General features: G+C 47.6%; 1 protein-coding gene across 5 annotated transcripts in view; it reads right to left on the bottom strand.

Moving 5' to 3' along the window:
- The window catches only part of BLOC1S2 (biogenesis of lysosomal organelles complex 1 subunit 2), a 52306-nt gene that overhangs the window by 27818 nt on the left and 7872 nt on the right, over positions 1-16616 (bottom strand). For 4 of the 5 annotated variants that reach the window (XM_073548153.1, XM_073548152.1, XM_073548150.1 and 1 more), the window contains one exon: positions 15976-16099. In XM_073548153.1, coding sequence (XP_073404254.1) covers positions 15976-16057 — 82 coding nt within the window. In that variant the 5' untranslated portion in view covers positions 16058-16099. Of the gene's footprint in view, positions 1-15975; positions 16103-16616 lie in introns of those variants that run through there. The other variant, XM_073548154.1, reaches the window with a different exon arrangement.

Here is a 16616-nt window from a genome sequence, read left to right as displayed (position 1 = left end):
GATATCTGACAAATTCTATGTTGTAACCTGACCCCACCAATTCCTTTCCCCATGTGTCATGAGCGACATTGACCCAGACGTGGTAAAACCAGAGTAGGCGGCCGCCCACCTTGCCGGTGTCGTCTGGTAAAGGCCTCGAGTCATTTGGTTGACGATCTTTGGGATCTGGATCCCCTCGATCTGGGCTGCTGAGTATGCATTCTCCCCAATGGGTTGGCTCTATACGAGACCTGCCGCTCCCTATCCTGGTTGGGGCGGCCTGAGGCGGAATTGGCCGCTGTAGTCCACCCGGGGTTGCGAAAGGCCCGAAAACGTGCCTGAAAAAGCATTTTGACCTTTTGTTGAGGGAGAAACCCGCTCTTTCCTCCTGTGTAGTCGGAGGTAAGTTGTCCAAATAGGTGGCCGCACTGATAAGGCAGGGAAGTCAAGGACTTCTTAGAAGTAGAATCGGCTCGCCATGTCCTTAACCATAGGGCTCTTCTGATAGAAACTGAATTAGCGGCAGCAAGTGCCGAGCAATTGTCCGCATCCAAAGACGCACTGATTACATAGTCTCCGGCCATCGCCATCTGACCTGCGACCTCCGAAATCTCTGCAGGTAGATCCTGCTCCTGTGCGACCGTGTTTAATGTTTCTGACCATGATATCATAGCCATGGCTACCCAAGTTGCTGCGAATGAAGGAGCGAGCGCTGATCCTGACGCCTCATATACTGAGCGAGCTAAGCTCTCTATAAGGCGATCTGTGGGATCCTTAATTGAGGAAACACTAGGGGCGGATAGCAGGGTCTTATGTCCTCAAACACTGGGTGAGAGGAAAAAATTCTGAGCGGGCGCTTCACTTGCTTACGTGCCACTTCAAGCATCGTAGCCGCTGCGGGATCATCCTCAACCCCCAAGGTCTGATTGACAGCTTCTATGAGGCTGTCCATTGTTTCACGTGACGCTGGAGTTTCCAGGTCAAGGGGCTCGTCTGAGTTGAATTCTGAGGTCTGCTCGCTATCAACCACTGGTGACGGGGAGCGAGAAGCAGAACTTACGGATGCCAAGGCACCGGAAGGACTGGGCGACACCGTGTGGATTCGCTTCCCTTGGGTCTGCCTGGAGTGAGAGCGGCCCCTGCAGGCGAGAGGCTCTTGTGAGGTGGAGGTCCCCTCTAAGGCCGGCGAGCCACTGTCCCTGCCCCCATCTGAGGCCTGAAGGGACTCAACTGCATGAACTGTGACAGTGAAAGGGCCCACTCTGGGGGGCTTGGCACATTGGTCGCGGTCGCAGGGGAGGACGGACACTGAGGTTCTGTTAGGCGTCGGGTTCCGGGCGCTGCACAGCGGGAATCCCGAGCCTTGTCCTCTGCGGTCTGCCCACACCAGCAAAGTGGGTTCGGTCGCAGGGGAGGGCTCCTGGGCGCGTTTGGAGTCGCCGGCTTTGCATAATCGCTTGCTCTGTGCCCATGGAAACGCAGCCCGACAAGAGATGCATGCTGCTTCTTCGGACATGCTGTAACTGTCCGCTGCTGGGGATAGGGGGAAGGAGGTAGCACCTCGTTTTCCCTGTGGTCTCCCGGGCAGCACTTACCCCAGTCCTGTGCCTCCCCCCCCCGTTCCTGGACGCCTCCGCACAAAAATCGCGCGCCATCAGCTGTGGGGCGGACCGCCAGCATATAACCCGGTCCAGGGGCGGTACTTCCGGGTCTGCGGCCTAGCCGCGCTCCGAAGCCGGGGACTAAATTTATCCCCCGCCGCCCCGGAAGTGACGCGCGGCCCGGAGGCGGAACTTCCGGTCGCGGCCTAGCTTCGGCTAAAGCCACGGCCTCAATTTATCCCCTGCCCGCGACGGGGGGGGGGGGGGGGACACCTCGACTCCATGGCGCCACAAAAAAAATGGAGCTACTTACTGGTGCGGGCTTCTCTGCACCGCTCTGCAGCTACTGGCCGGTGGCATCTGACAGCTAAGGGCTCCAGCCCCCGGATCTTCGCCGCAGGAGCCCTCCCAGGCCCTCTCCTCACTGACGATCCTCTTCAGCTTCCTAGTTCAGGTATGTGAGGGGCCTTGACAAAATAGGATGGTGAAGGCACCCTAGCTCCATCTAACCCCTTCAGGGGGTGAGGAGAGGAACCGTCCGCCGCCTTGCAGCACCGCAGTCTAAGCATTGGTGGAGCAGTGGGGGCCGCATGGACTAGTCTTGTGCCTCTGTACAGCCCATGGTTTCAATACCTAGGGGTGGTCAGGGCCAAGTCCGGCATTGTGTCCCACGTCGCGGGAGAGGATACGTGGAGGGACACTCGCACGTGCTCTCCTGTTGATGGTTTGGGGAGATCGGACCCTTTCAATAGGGTCCGTCGCCCCTGTCTCATCTTCATGGGAAAAGGAAAAAAAAAAAAGAAAAAGTCTGGAGCAAAACCAGACGTGTGTGCCTCCATGGATACTAAGCAAAAAAGTGAGTTCCGCCCGCAATAGGGGCGAGGGTGTATACGACAGAGGAGGAGCTAACCTCTTCTTTTCACTTAGTGTCAGCCTCCTAGCGGCAGAAGCATACACCCACAGTATCTGTGTCCCTCAATGAGGCGAAGGAGAAAAAAAAGCTATCAAAATCAATGGGATATGTTGAAGCATTCCAGAGTTATTACTACATACAGTGACATATCAGATTAAAAAAAAAAAATTGTCCTGGTCATCATTAAGGGGTTAATGCTATGGTCACACACTGAGTTTTTGCAGCGTTTTTTCTTAATACAAATTAAAAGATGATTTTTACAGTATCGGCAAAAGCTCAGATTTCAGAAATCAAAATCTGCTTTTTTTTTTATAAATACGTTTTTTACTGCCTAGTGAGCAGGATTTGGCTGCAGAAAAAAGCAACATGTGAACATAACCTTTTAAGTACTGATAGGCTACAGTACATGAGTTACTGCACCACGGTGCAAAAAAACATTGGGTGGTTAATGTATATATATATATATATATATATATATATATATATATATATATATATTTTATTTATAATCTGCAACACAGGATAGCTTCAGAAACTAGAAAAGAGATGGGAGAATTAATGAAGTTGTGACGCAATCTATTTCGGCTTGGCCCTAGGGGCACATACGTATGCCAATTATGTGGCAATAACGGGGGGGGAAAAAAAAAAAAAAACAAACTTGGCAGATGTGTAGGTAACAACAGGTTCGCAGGATGCAGTAGCGAGACGTGAGACTGGTTGAACTTTGAAAAGCAAACTTTTATAATTTGAAGCCGCTAGGGCTATACTAAGCAACCAAAAAGGAAGCTGCGGCATAACGCACGTAGGGGCGGCAGGTCTTACAGCGACATACACAGCACATGTAAGTTGTTACTTTCTAATGCAGCCCTTGTATCTCACTTTGGAATCTGTATAGACAGCTTTTACTCTGTGTACACTTAACGGCTGCCAGGCTTATTGATACAAGGCACTTATGCACTTTATATTCAGCAGTTTACTCTGGGCACTTATTGTATGCAAAACCTTATCTGGGCATACATATTATGTAAATGGGGAGGTTGCTGTTTACTATGCATTCTATTTGTGAAAGGAAAGCAAAGAAACTATATGTTTTATACAGATAAAAACTTTATTAACTGTCAAGGTGCTGGTCTAATTATATTGTGCTTATGTCTGCTGTAACTTGCATTTAGCATTTATGCTCTGTTAATTATTCTAAATAAAATATTTAGCTTGTAAAACTCCAATTTTGATCTCTTGTGATGCTTAATAGCTCATTTATGAGATTTTTTTTGCTACTAATTGAAAAGAACATGGCTAACCCGGCCGAGGCTGGTTACTATGGGGCCACGGTATGGCCGTCTACGGGTCCTTATACTCTATAATGTCACTTATCCGTCCTGACGTCCCTCGTCGGCTCTGTGGAAGCTGCGTTGCTGATGAAGCTGCTTTGGCGTCTTTGATAAGGCTGCTGTGGCGTCTTTGATGAGGCTGCCTTGGCGTCGCAGCCGCTGGGCCCAGCTGCTGAAGATTTGGAGTAGTCTTCGGGTGTTCCAGCGCCCAGGAGGAGTTGTGGCACAACAGGCCCTGATGGAGTCCTGAGATGAAGTAACCCCCTGTTGTAACAGCGGGGTTGCACTTGTTAGCGAGTTCAATGGGACTCCTGTCCCCAAGCAGGGTTGTGTCGCAGTGTTCAAGAGTGGTGGTTTACTGGCCACGCGCACAGCCTGAGGCTGTGTGCAGAGTGTCTCTGTTGACGAGGAACAGGCCCCAACTGCCGACTGCATCGGGGTGAAGGTGGCTGTGAGCGGTGATAGACAGGCCGCAACCACGGGCTGAAGTGAAACTGCAGCGTCCACGGGTGGCAGCGGGCAGGCCGCAACTGCGGGCTGAAGCGGGATGGCAGCAGGCGGGAGAGGGAGCGGACAGGCCGCGGAGGGCTCGAGCTCAGCGGTAACGGCCGAGGATGACCGGGGGCAGATCGTAACCCGGGATTGGGGTGAAGAGGCAGTCCCCTGTCAGGAAAGAGGCACCGAGCTTACCGAGGGCCACTGTGTATCTACCCTCTGCTGCTGGTCTCTTCTCTCAACTGTCAGGCTATGTGCACACGTAGTTTTTGGTGTGTGCAGATTTTGTAGAGAAAACCGCAGGTAAATCCGCAGGACAAAAGTCCTGCGGTTTTACCCTGCGGTTTTACACCTCATAATGGATGAGGTGTAAAACTGCAGCGTTTCTGCACCAAACAATTGACATGCTGCGGATTGTAAACCGCGCAGAAAAATCCACAGTGTTTTTTTTTATTTCCATAGGAAATAAAGGTACTGTACAACACAGCAGAATCTGATGCGGACCCGCAGGTGCAGAAACGCTGCGGAACCGCAGCAGAACCCGCACCGTGTGCACATACCCTCAGTGTCCTTCCCATTCTCTCATGCCCCCTCCGTCTCCTGCTCCGTGTCTGACGTATCACCAACTGACTCCTCTGCGTGCTCCCTGTCCCTTTTATACTAGCCCCTCCCCTTGCTGTCCTGTCACTCTCAACAGTCCACTCTCCTCCTCTGTTCCCCAGGTACTGTTTCCTTAGGAACTCAGATGGCGGTCCTCTTGGTTCCGGCCCGGACACTCTGTGGGGATCCTCCTCCCTACAGATGGATGACGTGTCACAGTCAGCTGTGTCCCTGAAAGGCGCCCATAGTTGGTCTGAAGTGACCTTTGCAGCCATTTAGTTTTACATGATTTCTTATTGGCCATGTACATATGTAGATGTCATTTGCCAGCTAAAGATTGCGTCTAATGTCTTAAAATAGGAAAATTAGCGGTCTACTCACAACGCTATTTTCTTCCACAAAATGGGAACACGTCTAAGGCCTGTTTCACACCATGTTTCGTATGCTGTACGTAAAAACGTCTGCCATGTTGGTAATTAACTGACATACGTGTTTTGCACATATATGTTTTGATCCAAATGTACTATGTAACAGGACAACCACCCCAAACACCCAGCCAATATCATTAAAAAACCCCATAACAAAACAAAAAAAATCGTAGTTACTTACCGTTAACGGTATTTCTCTGAGCCCATGACGGCACCACAGAGAGGGGATCCGCCCCACGGGGACAGGAAACCTACAGATAAAAAGGCGGTACCTCTCTCCCGCGTCAGTTGTTTTACAGAGCATTAACGGAACTTCAGGCTAATACTAACACAACCATCTTAAGAAAAAATACGAAATTTCTATAATCATTAAACTGCGTAGAGGAGACCCCACGTGAAATTAAATAAATTATATTTACAATAAGTGCGCACCCCACGCGTGAAGGGAGGTTATATACGGGTGCCGTCATGATCTCAGAGAAATACAGTTAACGGTAAGTAACTACGCTTTTCTCTATCCACCATGACGGCACCACGGAGAGAATTGCAGACTATTATTAGGTGGGGACCACTGCCTCCAGCACCCTTCTACCAAAGGTTAGATCTGAGGAGGTGGCTAGGTCCAGCCGATAGTGGTTAAAGAAAGTCGAAGGAGAGGACCAAGTAGCAGCTCTACATATCTGCTCAATGGAGACGCCTGCTCTCTCTGCCCAGGAAGTCGACACCGCTCTTGTATAATGGGCTGTTATTCTGTCTGGGACGCTCGCCCCCTGCGACAAGTATGACAAGGTGATGACGTCTCTTATCCACCTCGCCAGCGTGCTCTTTGATGCCTTTCGCCCCTTTCTTGGCCCCTGGAAGCAGACAAAAAGAGACCTATCCTTTCTACACTCCCTGGTGGCCAATAGGTATTCAATTAGGCATCTCCTCACATCTAATGTGTGTAACGCTTCTTCTACCGTTTTTGGAATTGGGGCAAAAGGAGGGGAGGGAGATTTCCTGAGTCCTATGGAATCGGGATGCTACCTTCGGCAGGTAGGCTGGGTCTGTCCTAAGTATCACCCTATCCTCTAGGATCTGAGTAAACAGTGGGAAAGCTGACAGGGCCTGGATATCACAGATTCTGCGGGCCAACGTCAGGGTTACCAAGAGGGAGGTCTTGAGTGCAATCAGTTTTAGTGGAGCCTCTTCTAGCGGTTCAAAGGGAGGTTTGGACAGGGCTGAGAGGACCAAGTTTAGATCCCAGGGAGGAGTGTTTAGGGAAGGTATAGGCCTGGATCTACCGGCTGCTTTGATGAATCTGGCCACCCAACGGTTCCCTGCCAAGTCATAGTTGTAAAGGGCCCCTAGGGCCGCCACCTGAACTTTCAATGTGCTGGTCGCTAAGCCATGCTCTAAGCCCTTCTGCAGGAACGCTAAGATTTTTGATAGAGGCACCTCCCCCCCTGAGCTGGTGTTTGATACTGAGAGGAACTTCCTCCAGATCCTCCCGTACAGTTTATTGGTTACCGGTTTCCTGCACCTTAGGAGAGTGGACACCAAATTTTTGGAGAACCCCCTGTTGCTCAACGGCGCCCTTTCAAATTCTAGGCCGTCATATGTAGGCTCTCCACCTGGGGGTGCAGTACCGGGCCCTGCGAGAGCAAGTTCGGGATGTCCGGAAGGACCCAAGGGTCGGAGATGGGCATCCTCCTCAACCAAGGGAACCACGTCCTTCTAGGCCAGAAGGGGATATTCCGTTGCCTTGTCCTCCCGAATCTTCATCAGAACTGATGGAATTAGGGCTATTGGTGGAAACGCATAGGCAAGGGGGAAGTGCTAGGGAACCATAAGGGCGTCCAGGGCTACCGGGTTCCCGAAGGGTTCCACCTTCCAGTTTGTTCTGTTGGCAAATAGATCTATACTGGGTTTCCCCCATAACTTCGTGATCTGAGCAAAAATTCCCTGGTTTAACTCCCACTCCCCCTGTCTTAGTTGTGTGCGACTTAGAAAGTCTGCCGTCATCTTGTCTGTCCCTTTTATGTGTAGTGCCGTCAGTGAGCTTAGATTTCCCTCTGCCCACTGGAAAATTGATTTTGTCACTTCCCTTAGGGGGCGGGATCTTGTCCCCCCCTGATGCTTCAAGTAAGCGACTACGGTGCGGTTGTCCGAAAATACACGTTTACTTATGTTTACTTTACATCAGCACAATTTTGGAACCAAAATTTTTTTTTTGTTAGGACGTTATAAGGGTTAAAAGTTGACCAGCGATTTCTCATTTTTGCAACACCATTTTATTTTTACGGACCACATCACATTTGAAGCCACTTTGAGGGGTCTAAATGATAGAAAATACCCAAAAGTGACACCATTCTAAAAACTGCACCCCTTAAGGTGCTCAAAACCACATTCAAGAAGTTTATTAACCCTTCAGGTGCGTCACAGGAATTTTTTGAATATTTAAAAAAAAAAATAAAAAAAAAATGAACATTTACCTTTTTTCACAAAAAAAAATACTTCAGGTTCAATTTTTTTTTATTTTACCAAGGGTAACAGGAGAAATTGGACTGCAAAAGTTATTGTGTAGTTTGTCCTGAGTACGCTGATACCTGATATGTGGGGGCGAACCACTGTTTCGGCGCATGGCAGAGCTCAGAAGGGAAGGAGCGCAGTTTCACTTTTTCAATACAAAATTGGCTGGAATTCAGATCGGATGCCATGTCACATTTGGAGAGCCCCTGATGTACCTAAACAGTGGAAACCCCCTACAAGTGACCCCATTTTGGAAACTAGACCCCCCAAGGAACTTATCTAGATGTGTGGTGAGAACTTTGAACCCCCAAGGGCTTCACAGAAGTTTATAACTTACAGCCGTACAATTAAAAAAAATCATTATTTCCTCATAAATGATCTTTTCACCCTCAATTCTTATTTTTCCAAGGGCAACAGGACCCTAAAAGTTATTGTGAAATTTGTCCTGAGTACGCTGATACCCCACATGTGGGGGTATACCACTATTTGGGCGCATGGCAGAGTTCGGAAGGGAAGCAGCGCCATTTGACGTTTTTGGCTGTAATTGAGATCGGACACCATGTTGCGTTCGGAAAGCACCTTATGTACCTAAACAGTGGAAACCCCCCACAAGAGACCCCATTTTGGAAACTAGACCCCCTAAGGAACTTATCTTGATGTGTGGTGAGCACTTGAACCCCCAAGGGCTTCACAGAAATTTATAACGCACGGCGTGAAAATAGAAAAATCTTATTTTTTCCACAAACATGATCATTTAATCCCCAATTTTTTTATTTTCCCAAGGGTAACAGGAGAAAATGGACCCCAAAAGTTGTTGTCCAATTTGTCCTGAGTACGCTGATACATCATATGTGGGAGAAAACTACTGTATCGGCACACATCGGGGCTCGGAAGGGAAGTAGTGACGTTTTGGAATGCAGACTTTGATGGAATGGTCTGCGGGTGTCATGTGCGTTTGGAGAGCCCCTGATGTGCCTAAACTATTGAAACTCCCCACAAGTTACACCATTTTGGAAACTAGACCCCCTAAGGAACTTATCTAGATGTGTGGTGAGCACTTTGAACCCCCAAGTGCTTCACAGAAGTTTATAACACCCGGGTGTGAAAATAAAAAAATCATTTTTTTCCACAAAAATGATAATTTTGCCCCCCAATTTTTTATTTTCCTAAAGGTAACAGGAGAAATTGGACCCCAAAAGTTGTTTTGCAATTTGTCCTGAGTAGGCTGATACCCCATATGTGGGGGTAAAACACTGTTTGGGCGCATGGCAGAGCTTGGAAGGGAAGGAGCACCATTTGACTTTTTCAACGCAGAATTGGCTGGAATGGAGATCAGACGCCATGCTGCGTTTAGAGAGCACCTGATGTGCCCAAACAGTGGAAACCCCCCAATTATAACTCCAACCCTAACCCCAACACACCCCTAACCCTAATGGGAAAATGGAAATAAATAAATTTTCTTTTAATTTTATTATTTTTCCCTAACTAATGGGGTGATAACGGGGGGTTTGATTTACTATTTATAGTGGGTTTTTATTTTTGGCAGCTGTCATACGCTAAAAGACGCTTTTTATTGTAAAAATAGTTTTTGCATCACCACTTATTGAGAGCTCTAATTTTTCCATATTTTGACCCACCGAGTCATGTGAGGTCTTATTTTTTGCGGGACGAGTTGACGTTTTTATTGGTATCATTTTCGGGCATGTGACATCTTTTGATCGCTTTTTATTCCGATTTTTGGGACGCAGAATGAACAAAAACCAGCGTTTCATGAATTTCTTTTGGGGGGTGCGTTTACACCGTTCCGCCTGCAGTAAAATTGATAAAGCCCTTTTATTCTTCGAGTCAGTACGGTTACAGCGATACCTCATGTAGGTCTTTTTTTATGTTTTGGCGCTTTTATGCAATGAAAACAATTTTATATAAAAAATAATTATTTTTGCATCGCTTTATTCTGCGAGCTATAACTTTTATTTTTTCGCTGATGATGCTGTATGGCAGCTCATTTTTTGCAGGACAAGATGACGTTTTCAGCGGTACCATGGATATTTATATGCGTCTTTTTGATCGCGCGCTATTGCACTGACCGCCCCTGACACATTGTGCCAGGTGTCAGCTGTGATAATCAGCTGACACCCGGCCGCGATGAGCAGTGCTCACCACGTGGGCGCCGCTGATCGCTGTGACGTACTATCCCGTCCCTGGGAATTAAGTCCCAGGGCACATGGACGGGATAGTACGCCACATGACAGAAAGGGATTAAGATCCAGGAACTGTTTGATATATTTTCCCAGACTGGGAAGAAGTGGCACAATCTTCCTCCTACCTGGGAGACACCTTCATTGGAGTTTTTTCTTATCTGCTGGTTTCCCGAACACGAACCCTTTCCCTCTTCTGTCCTCCCACTTATCCTGGGAGTTTATAGGCGGATTTCTCTGTATAAATTTCCTGCTCCGAAACCGTTTGAAGGGGAAATTGGACTTCTTGGGGAAAGACTTCTTTTTATCCCCCGCTTTGTCCAGGATATCATCCAGCGTGGGGCCGAAAAGAAATTCGCCTTCACAGGGAATGGAGCAGAGTTTGGATTTCGTCTGCACAACGGATTGAATCTGCGGATGCATCCTCCAGAAAGGCCGCCGCTCCTCTCATCAATGGGACTGAGTCTAAAATCGTGCCTCTTGGGGTTTTGTCTTTCAGCTGGCCCTCCAACTGATATAGCCACACCATTAAGGCTCTAGCGGTGCATGTGGCAGCTATGGCGGGCTTCAGTCCTTCTCCGGCTGCCTCCCAGGAACCTTTTAGGAATGTTTCCGCTTTTTTGTCCATGGGGTCTTTTATTGTTCCCATATCCTCAAACGGCAGGGGAAATTTTTTTGAGGCTTTTGCCATCGCTACATCCACTTTTGGCGCTTTTTCCCAAGAACAGCTTGGGTCTTCAAAGGGATATTTCCTTTTTGGAGTCAGGAGGCCCTTTTTTTCCGGCCTTTTCCATTCTCTCTGAATTGGAGCTTGCATTTTCTCGTTCATGGGGAATGATCTTCTCTTCTTTTGTTCCAACCCACTGAACATAGCATCTTGGATAGTTCTTTTGGGTCTGGTGTCTACCAACCCCATAGTTGTTGTAATTTCTTTCACTAAACTATCCGTTTCTTCGATAGGGAAACAGCTGCGACCCCCTCCTTCTTTCGAAGGATGAAGAGTCGGATGCTGAACTGTCCGAGTTTAACGTTGAAGGTTCGCTCTCCCTATCGCTAAGGTCTGACTCGGGTCCCTGGTTTTAGCTTTCCTATGTTTTTTGCTTTCTCCCTGGAGGGTTTTCACGGTGTCTTCTACCTGGTGTTTAATCAGGGCCTTAAGGTCGGAGGCGAACCTTGGAGATTCTTTACAAATCGTGTGATCAATGCACGCTTGGCAGAGCCTTTTCCCTCACCCCGTGGGAAGCTCCTCTTTGCAAAGTGGGCAAATCTTGTGGTTGGCCTTCTGTGTGCAATTCTTCCCCTAAAAGAGAGGGAGGCCCTAGTTACAGCTTGTACATTCACGTAGTCCACTTACCCACCAAGCCAAAGAAGGATACCGGATCTGGAGGGACCACCGGGTCTGCCGACGCTTTGTCTTTTGGGGTCACTGCCCCACTGGACTCCTTGCTGCGCCTGGACCCTGAGCGGCGGCTGCTGCTGTGCCTGGTCCTTGGGATCCTTCTTACGGCGTTTCTGCTGTTGCAGTGACTGGCGCGGTTGCCGCTGGTGCCCTGTGTCGAAGGACATGTCCAGCTGCGATTGCTGCTCTGGAGGCACACTCATGCTTCCAGGAGATGCAGCGATTTTTTATTTTTTATATCCTCGCTCCCCTCCCGGTCAGTGCCTCGTGGGGGAGCGTCTCTTTTTTTTCCTTTCTCCCCTGCCTCCAGGTGCGCGCCGCCCCTGCCTCTGCCTCCCGGCACTCCGGGCTCCCAGAGATGCTTTGTGCGCACCCGGCATCTGACGTCATCGGCTCCGCCCCCCCCGTGCGTTCGCTCTGAGATGCCGGTTCCCTGAGGTGCATTGCGGCGGTGGCGATGTCAGCAGGCCGCGCCGCCGCTCCCCAGAGATGCATTGCGGCGGCCCGACTCCACCGGCAGCTTCCCCGCCCGCTGTGCCAGGAGCGGAGATTCCTGGGGGAGGCGGTCTTCAGCAGCGCTTCTGCCGCATAACCCCCCACATCCACTGGAGGCCCGATGACCTTCCAGCGGTGGCGCCTCGGGTTACCACCCCAGCCGGGACAGGGAACCGCCGCTGTCAACCTCCGGACTGGCTGGCCCCGGCATCCAACGACGACTGGCGAGTCCGTAAGTTCCCTATGGGGACAGGAAACCAACTGATGCGGGAGAGAGGTACCACCTTTTTATCTGTAGGCTTCCAGTCCCCGTGGGGCGGATCCCCTCTCTCCGTGGTGCCATCATGGGGGATAGAGAAAATAGGGATTTTGGTGTACTCACGGTAAAATCCCTGCGCACACGCTAGGTTTTCTTAAATGAGGGTGTGCTGGAGCGGGAATATTTTCCTCATCCAACCTCAGAATCCTGTTGACTGATTCTATAAGAGAATCAAGCGACTCTTGATCAGTTGGGGGATTCTGAGGGGCTGACGTGTCATTCAAATTCAGAGTCGTGCCCTCAGGAGAGGGCAAGCGAGAGACAGGAGTCACCGATTCTGAGGTGCGAACGTGACTAGGGGACGCGTCATGGGTCCGCTTTCTAGAGACCTGACTATCCCTTGGAAGAGTATGGCCTGTTATGATTGGGTCACTGAGGAGGAAAGCAAGACCAAGCTAAGACACAGAAAACCAGAGAGGTTGGTAACTAAGCAGATTGCAGACCCCTGATCCTATCCACAAAACTAGCAGTAGCCGTGGAGCGTACCTACGATGATCCTAGACGCCTCGGCACAGCCGGAGAACTAAATAAGCCTAAAGCAAGAAAGGGGAAATCTAAACTGCCCCAGAGCAGACCCCAAAGGAATAGATAGCCCCCCAACATATATTGTCGGTGAGACAAGATGAAAACACAAACGCAGGTAGGAAAATAGACTGAGCAAACGATGGGGCCCACACTAACTAGACAGGACAGGAAAGACTGTCTGCAATCACGCAAAAACCCTGCAAAAAATGACCAATACGTCTGATAGAAAAAATACTGAAGTCACTAGACTTCGCCCACAGTATCAGCACTCTGGTATATTCTGAAAGCAAAGCAAAAAGAGGCCAATCTAATAAGGGACAAAAACAAACTGGCACAAACAGTAACATAAGGATGGAAATTCAGCACAGCCCCAGCCGGGGCTGGCTGACCACACAAAACTGAAATAGACAAAACCAAATCAAATGTGAACAATAGCAAAAGAACACTTAGCTTGAGCAAGCAGGGACAGAGCTGGAAACTAAGACCTCAGGAGGCACGGAAAAATCACCAGCAGGGATAGAGGGAGTCGGCTGTCTTAAATCCAGTCAGAAACTCCAGATCTCCAGTCATCATAGAATCATAGAATCGTAGAGTTGGAAGGGACCTCCTGGGCCATCTGGTCCAACCCCCTGCTCAAAGCAGGATTCGCTAAATCATCCCAGTTAGATGTCTGTCCAGCCTCTGTTTGAAGACTTCCATTGAAGGAGAACTCACCACTTCTCGTGGCAGCCTGTTCCACTCATTGATCACTCTAACTGTCAAAAAGTTTTTTCTAATATCTAATCTGTGTCTCCTCCCATTCAGCTTCATCCCATTGCTTCTAGTCTTTCCTTGTGCAAATGAGAATAAAGTTGATCCTTCTACAATGTGACAGCCCTTTAGATATTTGTAGACAGCTATTAAGTCTCCTCTCAGTCTTCTCTTTTGCAAACTAAACATTCCCAAATCCTGCAACCTTTCCTCATAAGACAGGGTTTGCAGACCGGTCACCATTCTGGTCGCTCTTTTCTGAACTTGCTCCAGTTTGTTGATGTCTTTTTTAAAATGTGGTGCCCAAAATTGGACACAATATTCCAGATGAGGTCTGACCAAAGAGGAGTAGAGGGAAATAATTACTTCACGTGATCTAGACTGTATGCTTCTGTTAATACATCCTAGAATTGCATTTGCCTTTTTTGCTGCTGCATCACACTGTTGACTCATATTCAGTCTGTGATCTATTAGTATACCCAAGTCTTTTTCACATGTGCTGTCACTTAGCCCTATTCCTCCCATTCTATATATGCTTTTTTCATTTTTATTGCCCAGATGTAGTACTTTGCATTTCTCCCTGTTAAAAACCATTCTGTTAGTTGCTGCCCACTTCTCCAGTTTATTTAAATCTTTTTGAATCCTCTCTCTTTCTTCTCTAGTATTAGCTATCCCTCCTAGCTTTGTGTCATCAGCAAATTTAATCAGTTTACCCTCAATTCCTTCATCTAAATCGTTGATAAAGATGTTGAACAATACAGGGCCCAGGACAGAGCCCTGTGGTACCCCACTTGAGACATTCTTCCAACTGGATGTGCAGCCATTTACGACCACTCTTTGGGTCCGATCACTAAGCCAGTTATGAATCCACCTAACAGTTGCCTTGTCCATTCCATACTTAGTCATTTTTTCAATAAGGATTGTATGAGAGACTTTGTCAAATGCTTTGCTGAAGTCAAGATATACTATATCTACAGCATTTCCTTGATCCACCCAATCAGTAATACCATCATAGAAGGAAATTAAATTAGTCTGACATGACTTATTAGTTACAAACCCATGCTGACTCTGTTTAATCACTTCATTCTTATCCAGGTATTGACATACATGTTGTTTAATAATTTGTTCAAAGATCTTTCCTGGTATAGAAGTCAGACTCACCGGCCTATAGTTGCCTGGGTCCACCTTCTTCCCCTTTTTGAAGATAGGAACAACATTTGCTCTTCTCCAGTCTTCTGGCACTTCTCCTGTTCTCCAAGAATTTTCAAAGATTATGGAGAGGGGTTCAAAAATTTCTTCTGCTATCTCCTTCAGTACTCTGGGGTGTAATTCATCTGGACCTGGAGACTTGAATACATTTAGCAGGCCTCTGTTAATTAGATGAGCTCCATTACCTTCAGTAACCACCAGAAGGAGCCCGGGAAGAGAACTCACAACCTCTCTATCAATATAACCAGCTCCACTACCTTCACTAGTATCCAGAGGTATGCCAGAAAGTGAATTCACAACAATGGCCCCTGCTGGTGGACGGTTCCCGGCCGACGCCAGAGCCTTCCTCGGGAGGTAAGGATGCTTTCTGACTTAAAGAGTCCTCCCGGAGGGAGATTATAGCCTGGGTCAGAGACTCCATCGACCGTGACAGGGACGCAGCACACTCAGGGGTACTAAACGCAGGAAACCCGTCAGCAGCGGCGGCGATGGACATTGGAGCGCAGGTCAGGGCACAGTCCGGGTCGTAGTCCGTGCATGACGGATTACTCTGTGCACTGGGTAAGGCAGACCAAGTGGTACACACGGTAAAAAACGCAGTGTCTCTGTGTCCCCCAATGAGGCGTAGGAGAAAACAAACTACCTACAGTTTAAAGAAGAACAAGGAGTCCTGGCAGTGATGATGTTGCCCCCAGAGCACTGATCTCTACATCATCGAGTCTGTCTGGGATTACATGAAGAGACAGAAGGATATGAACAAGCGACATCCACAGAAGATCTGCGGTTAGTTCTCCCAAGATGCTTGGAACAACCTCCCTGCAGAGTTCAGTGAAAAACTGAACAAGTACCTTCAAGTGAGGCTTTGATGCGGTTTTGAAGTTTAAGGGTGATCACAGAAAATATTAATTTGATTTTGTTCACTCACTTTGAATTTTATTAAACGATAAAAATAAAAACTATTAAAAGTTCCATTTTTGAAAGCATTCTTACTGAGCAGCATTTCTTTTTCACACCTGCCTAAAACTTTTGCACTACAAGGTATGTGTGCAGATTCACTCACAACTTATATAAATATATAAATAAATAATAACAAATATAAATTCGGGTAAATTTATAAATAAATAACTATAAATAAATAATAATAAATAATAACTTCTCCAAACTAGGTCCACAATAGTTTACATTTTAAATAAACTAATATAATGAAATGCCTGTGCTTCACCTTGTGACGTTGGCTGCGGTGCAGAAGGTGCTAGTGATGGCTCATCTGAAGAGACCTTCTCTGCTCCCTCTTGTTCTGCCATACTGATAACTGCTCTGGACGAGTCCTGGCAAACAACAATTTTCTGTGCAAAAAAAATAATGATAGGAGTTATATGAGAAAAGCAATATTTCTGAAACACAGAATAAAGGTTCGGTCACATTTTTGGGGGTTTTCATTCTTTTTATGAGCCATGATTACATTTACAAACTCTACTAAGACTGCAAATTGAGGGGCCACATCACATCTAAGTGTTCATGTGACAGTACACTGTAATTACATCTTCCATGGAGGGCTTAGCTGCATCTGTAGATGGGCAGTGCCTTCAGAGCAAAGTCACGATGGGTTGGATGTGATGGCCTATACATACATGTACATTCCTGCATTGTTAAATGTCATTTGGGAGAAAATAGCATTAAGGCACAAATCCATATTATACATCAGTGTTGTGCGAATACTAAAAAAGCGCAAATGCACTGCAAATATGTCCCAGTAGACTGCAAAACGCTAATGGAAGCACACAAAGGTCATTGCCATGTGAATGAGCTACATATGCAAAGATAAAAAGGAATAAAAAAAATCTCAAATACCAAAGCCATGTG

The sequence above is a fragment of the Dendrobates tinctorius genome, unplaced genomic scaffold (genome assembly GCF_039654945.1).
Source record: "Dendrobates tinctorius isolate UK_male_01 unplaced genomic scaffold, ASM3965494v1 ptg000156l, whole genome shotgun sequence".
NCBI classification, from domain to species: domain Eukaryota; kingdom Metazoa; phylum Chordata; class Amphibia; order Anura; family Dendrobatidae; genus Dendrobates; species Dendrobates tinctorius.
Note: the sequence above shows the minus strand (reverse complement) of the source record. Positions and strands in the feature narration are given on the sequence as shown.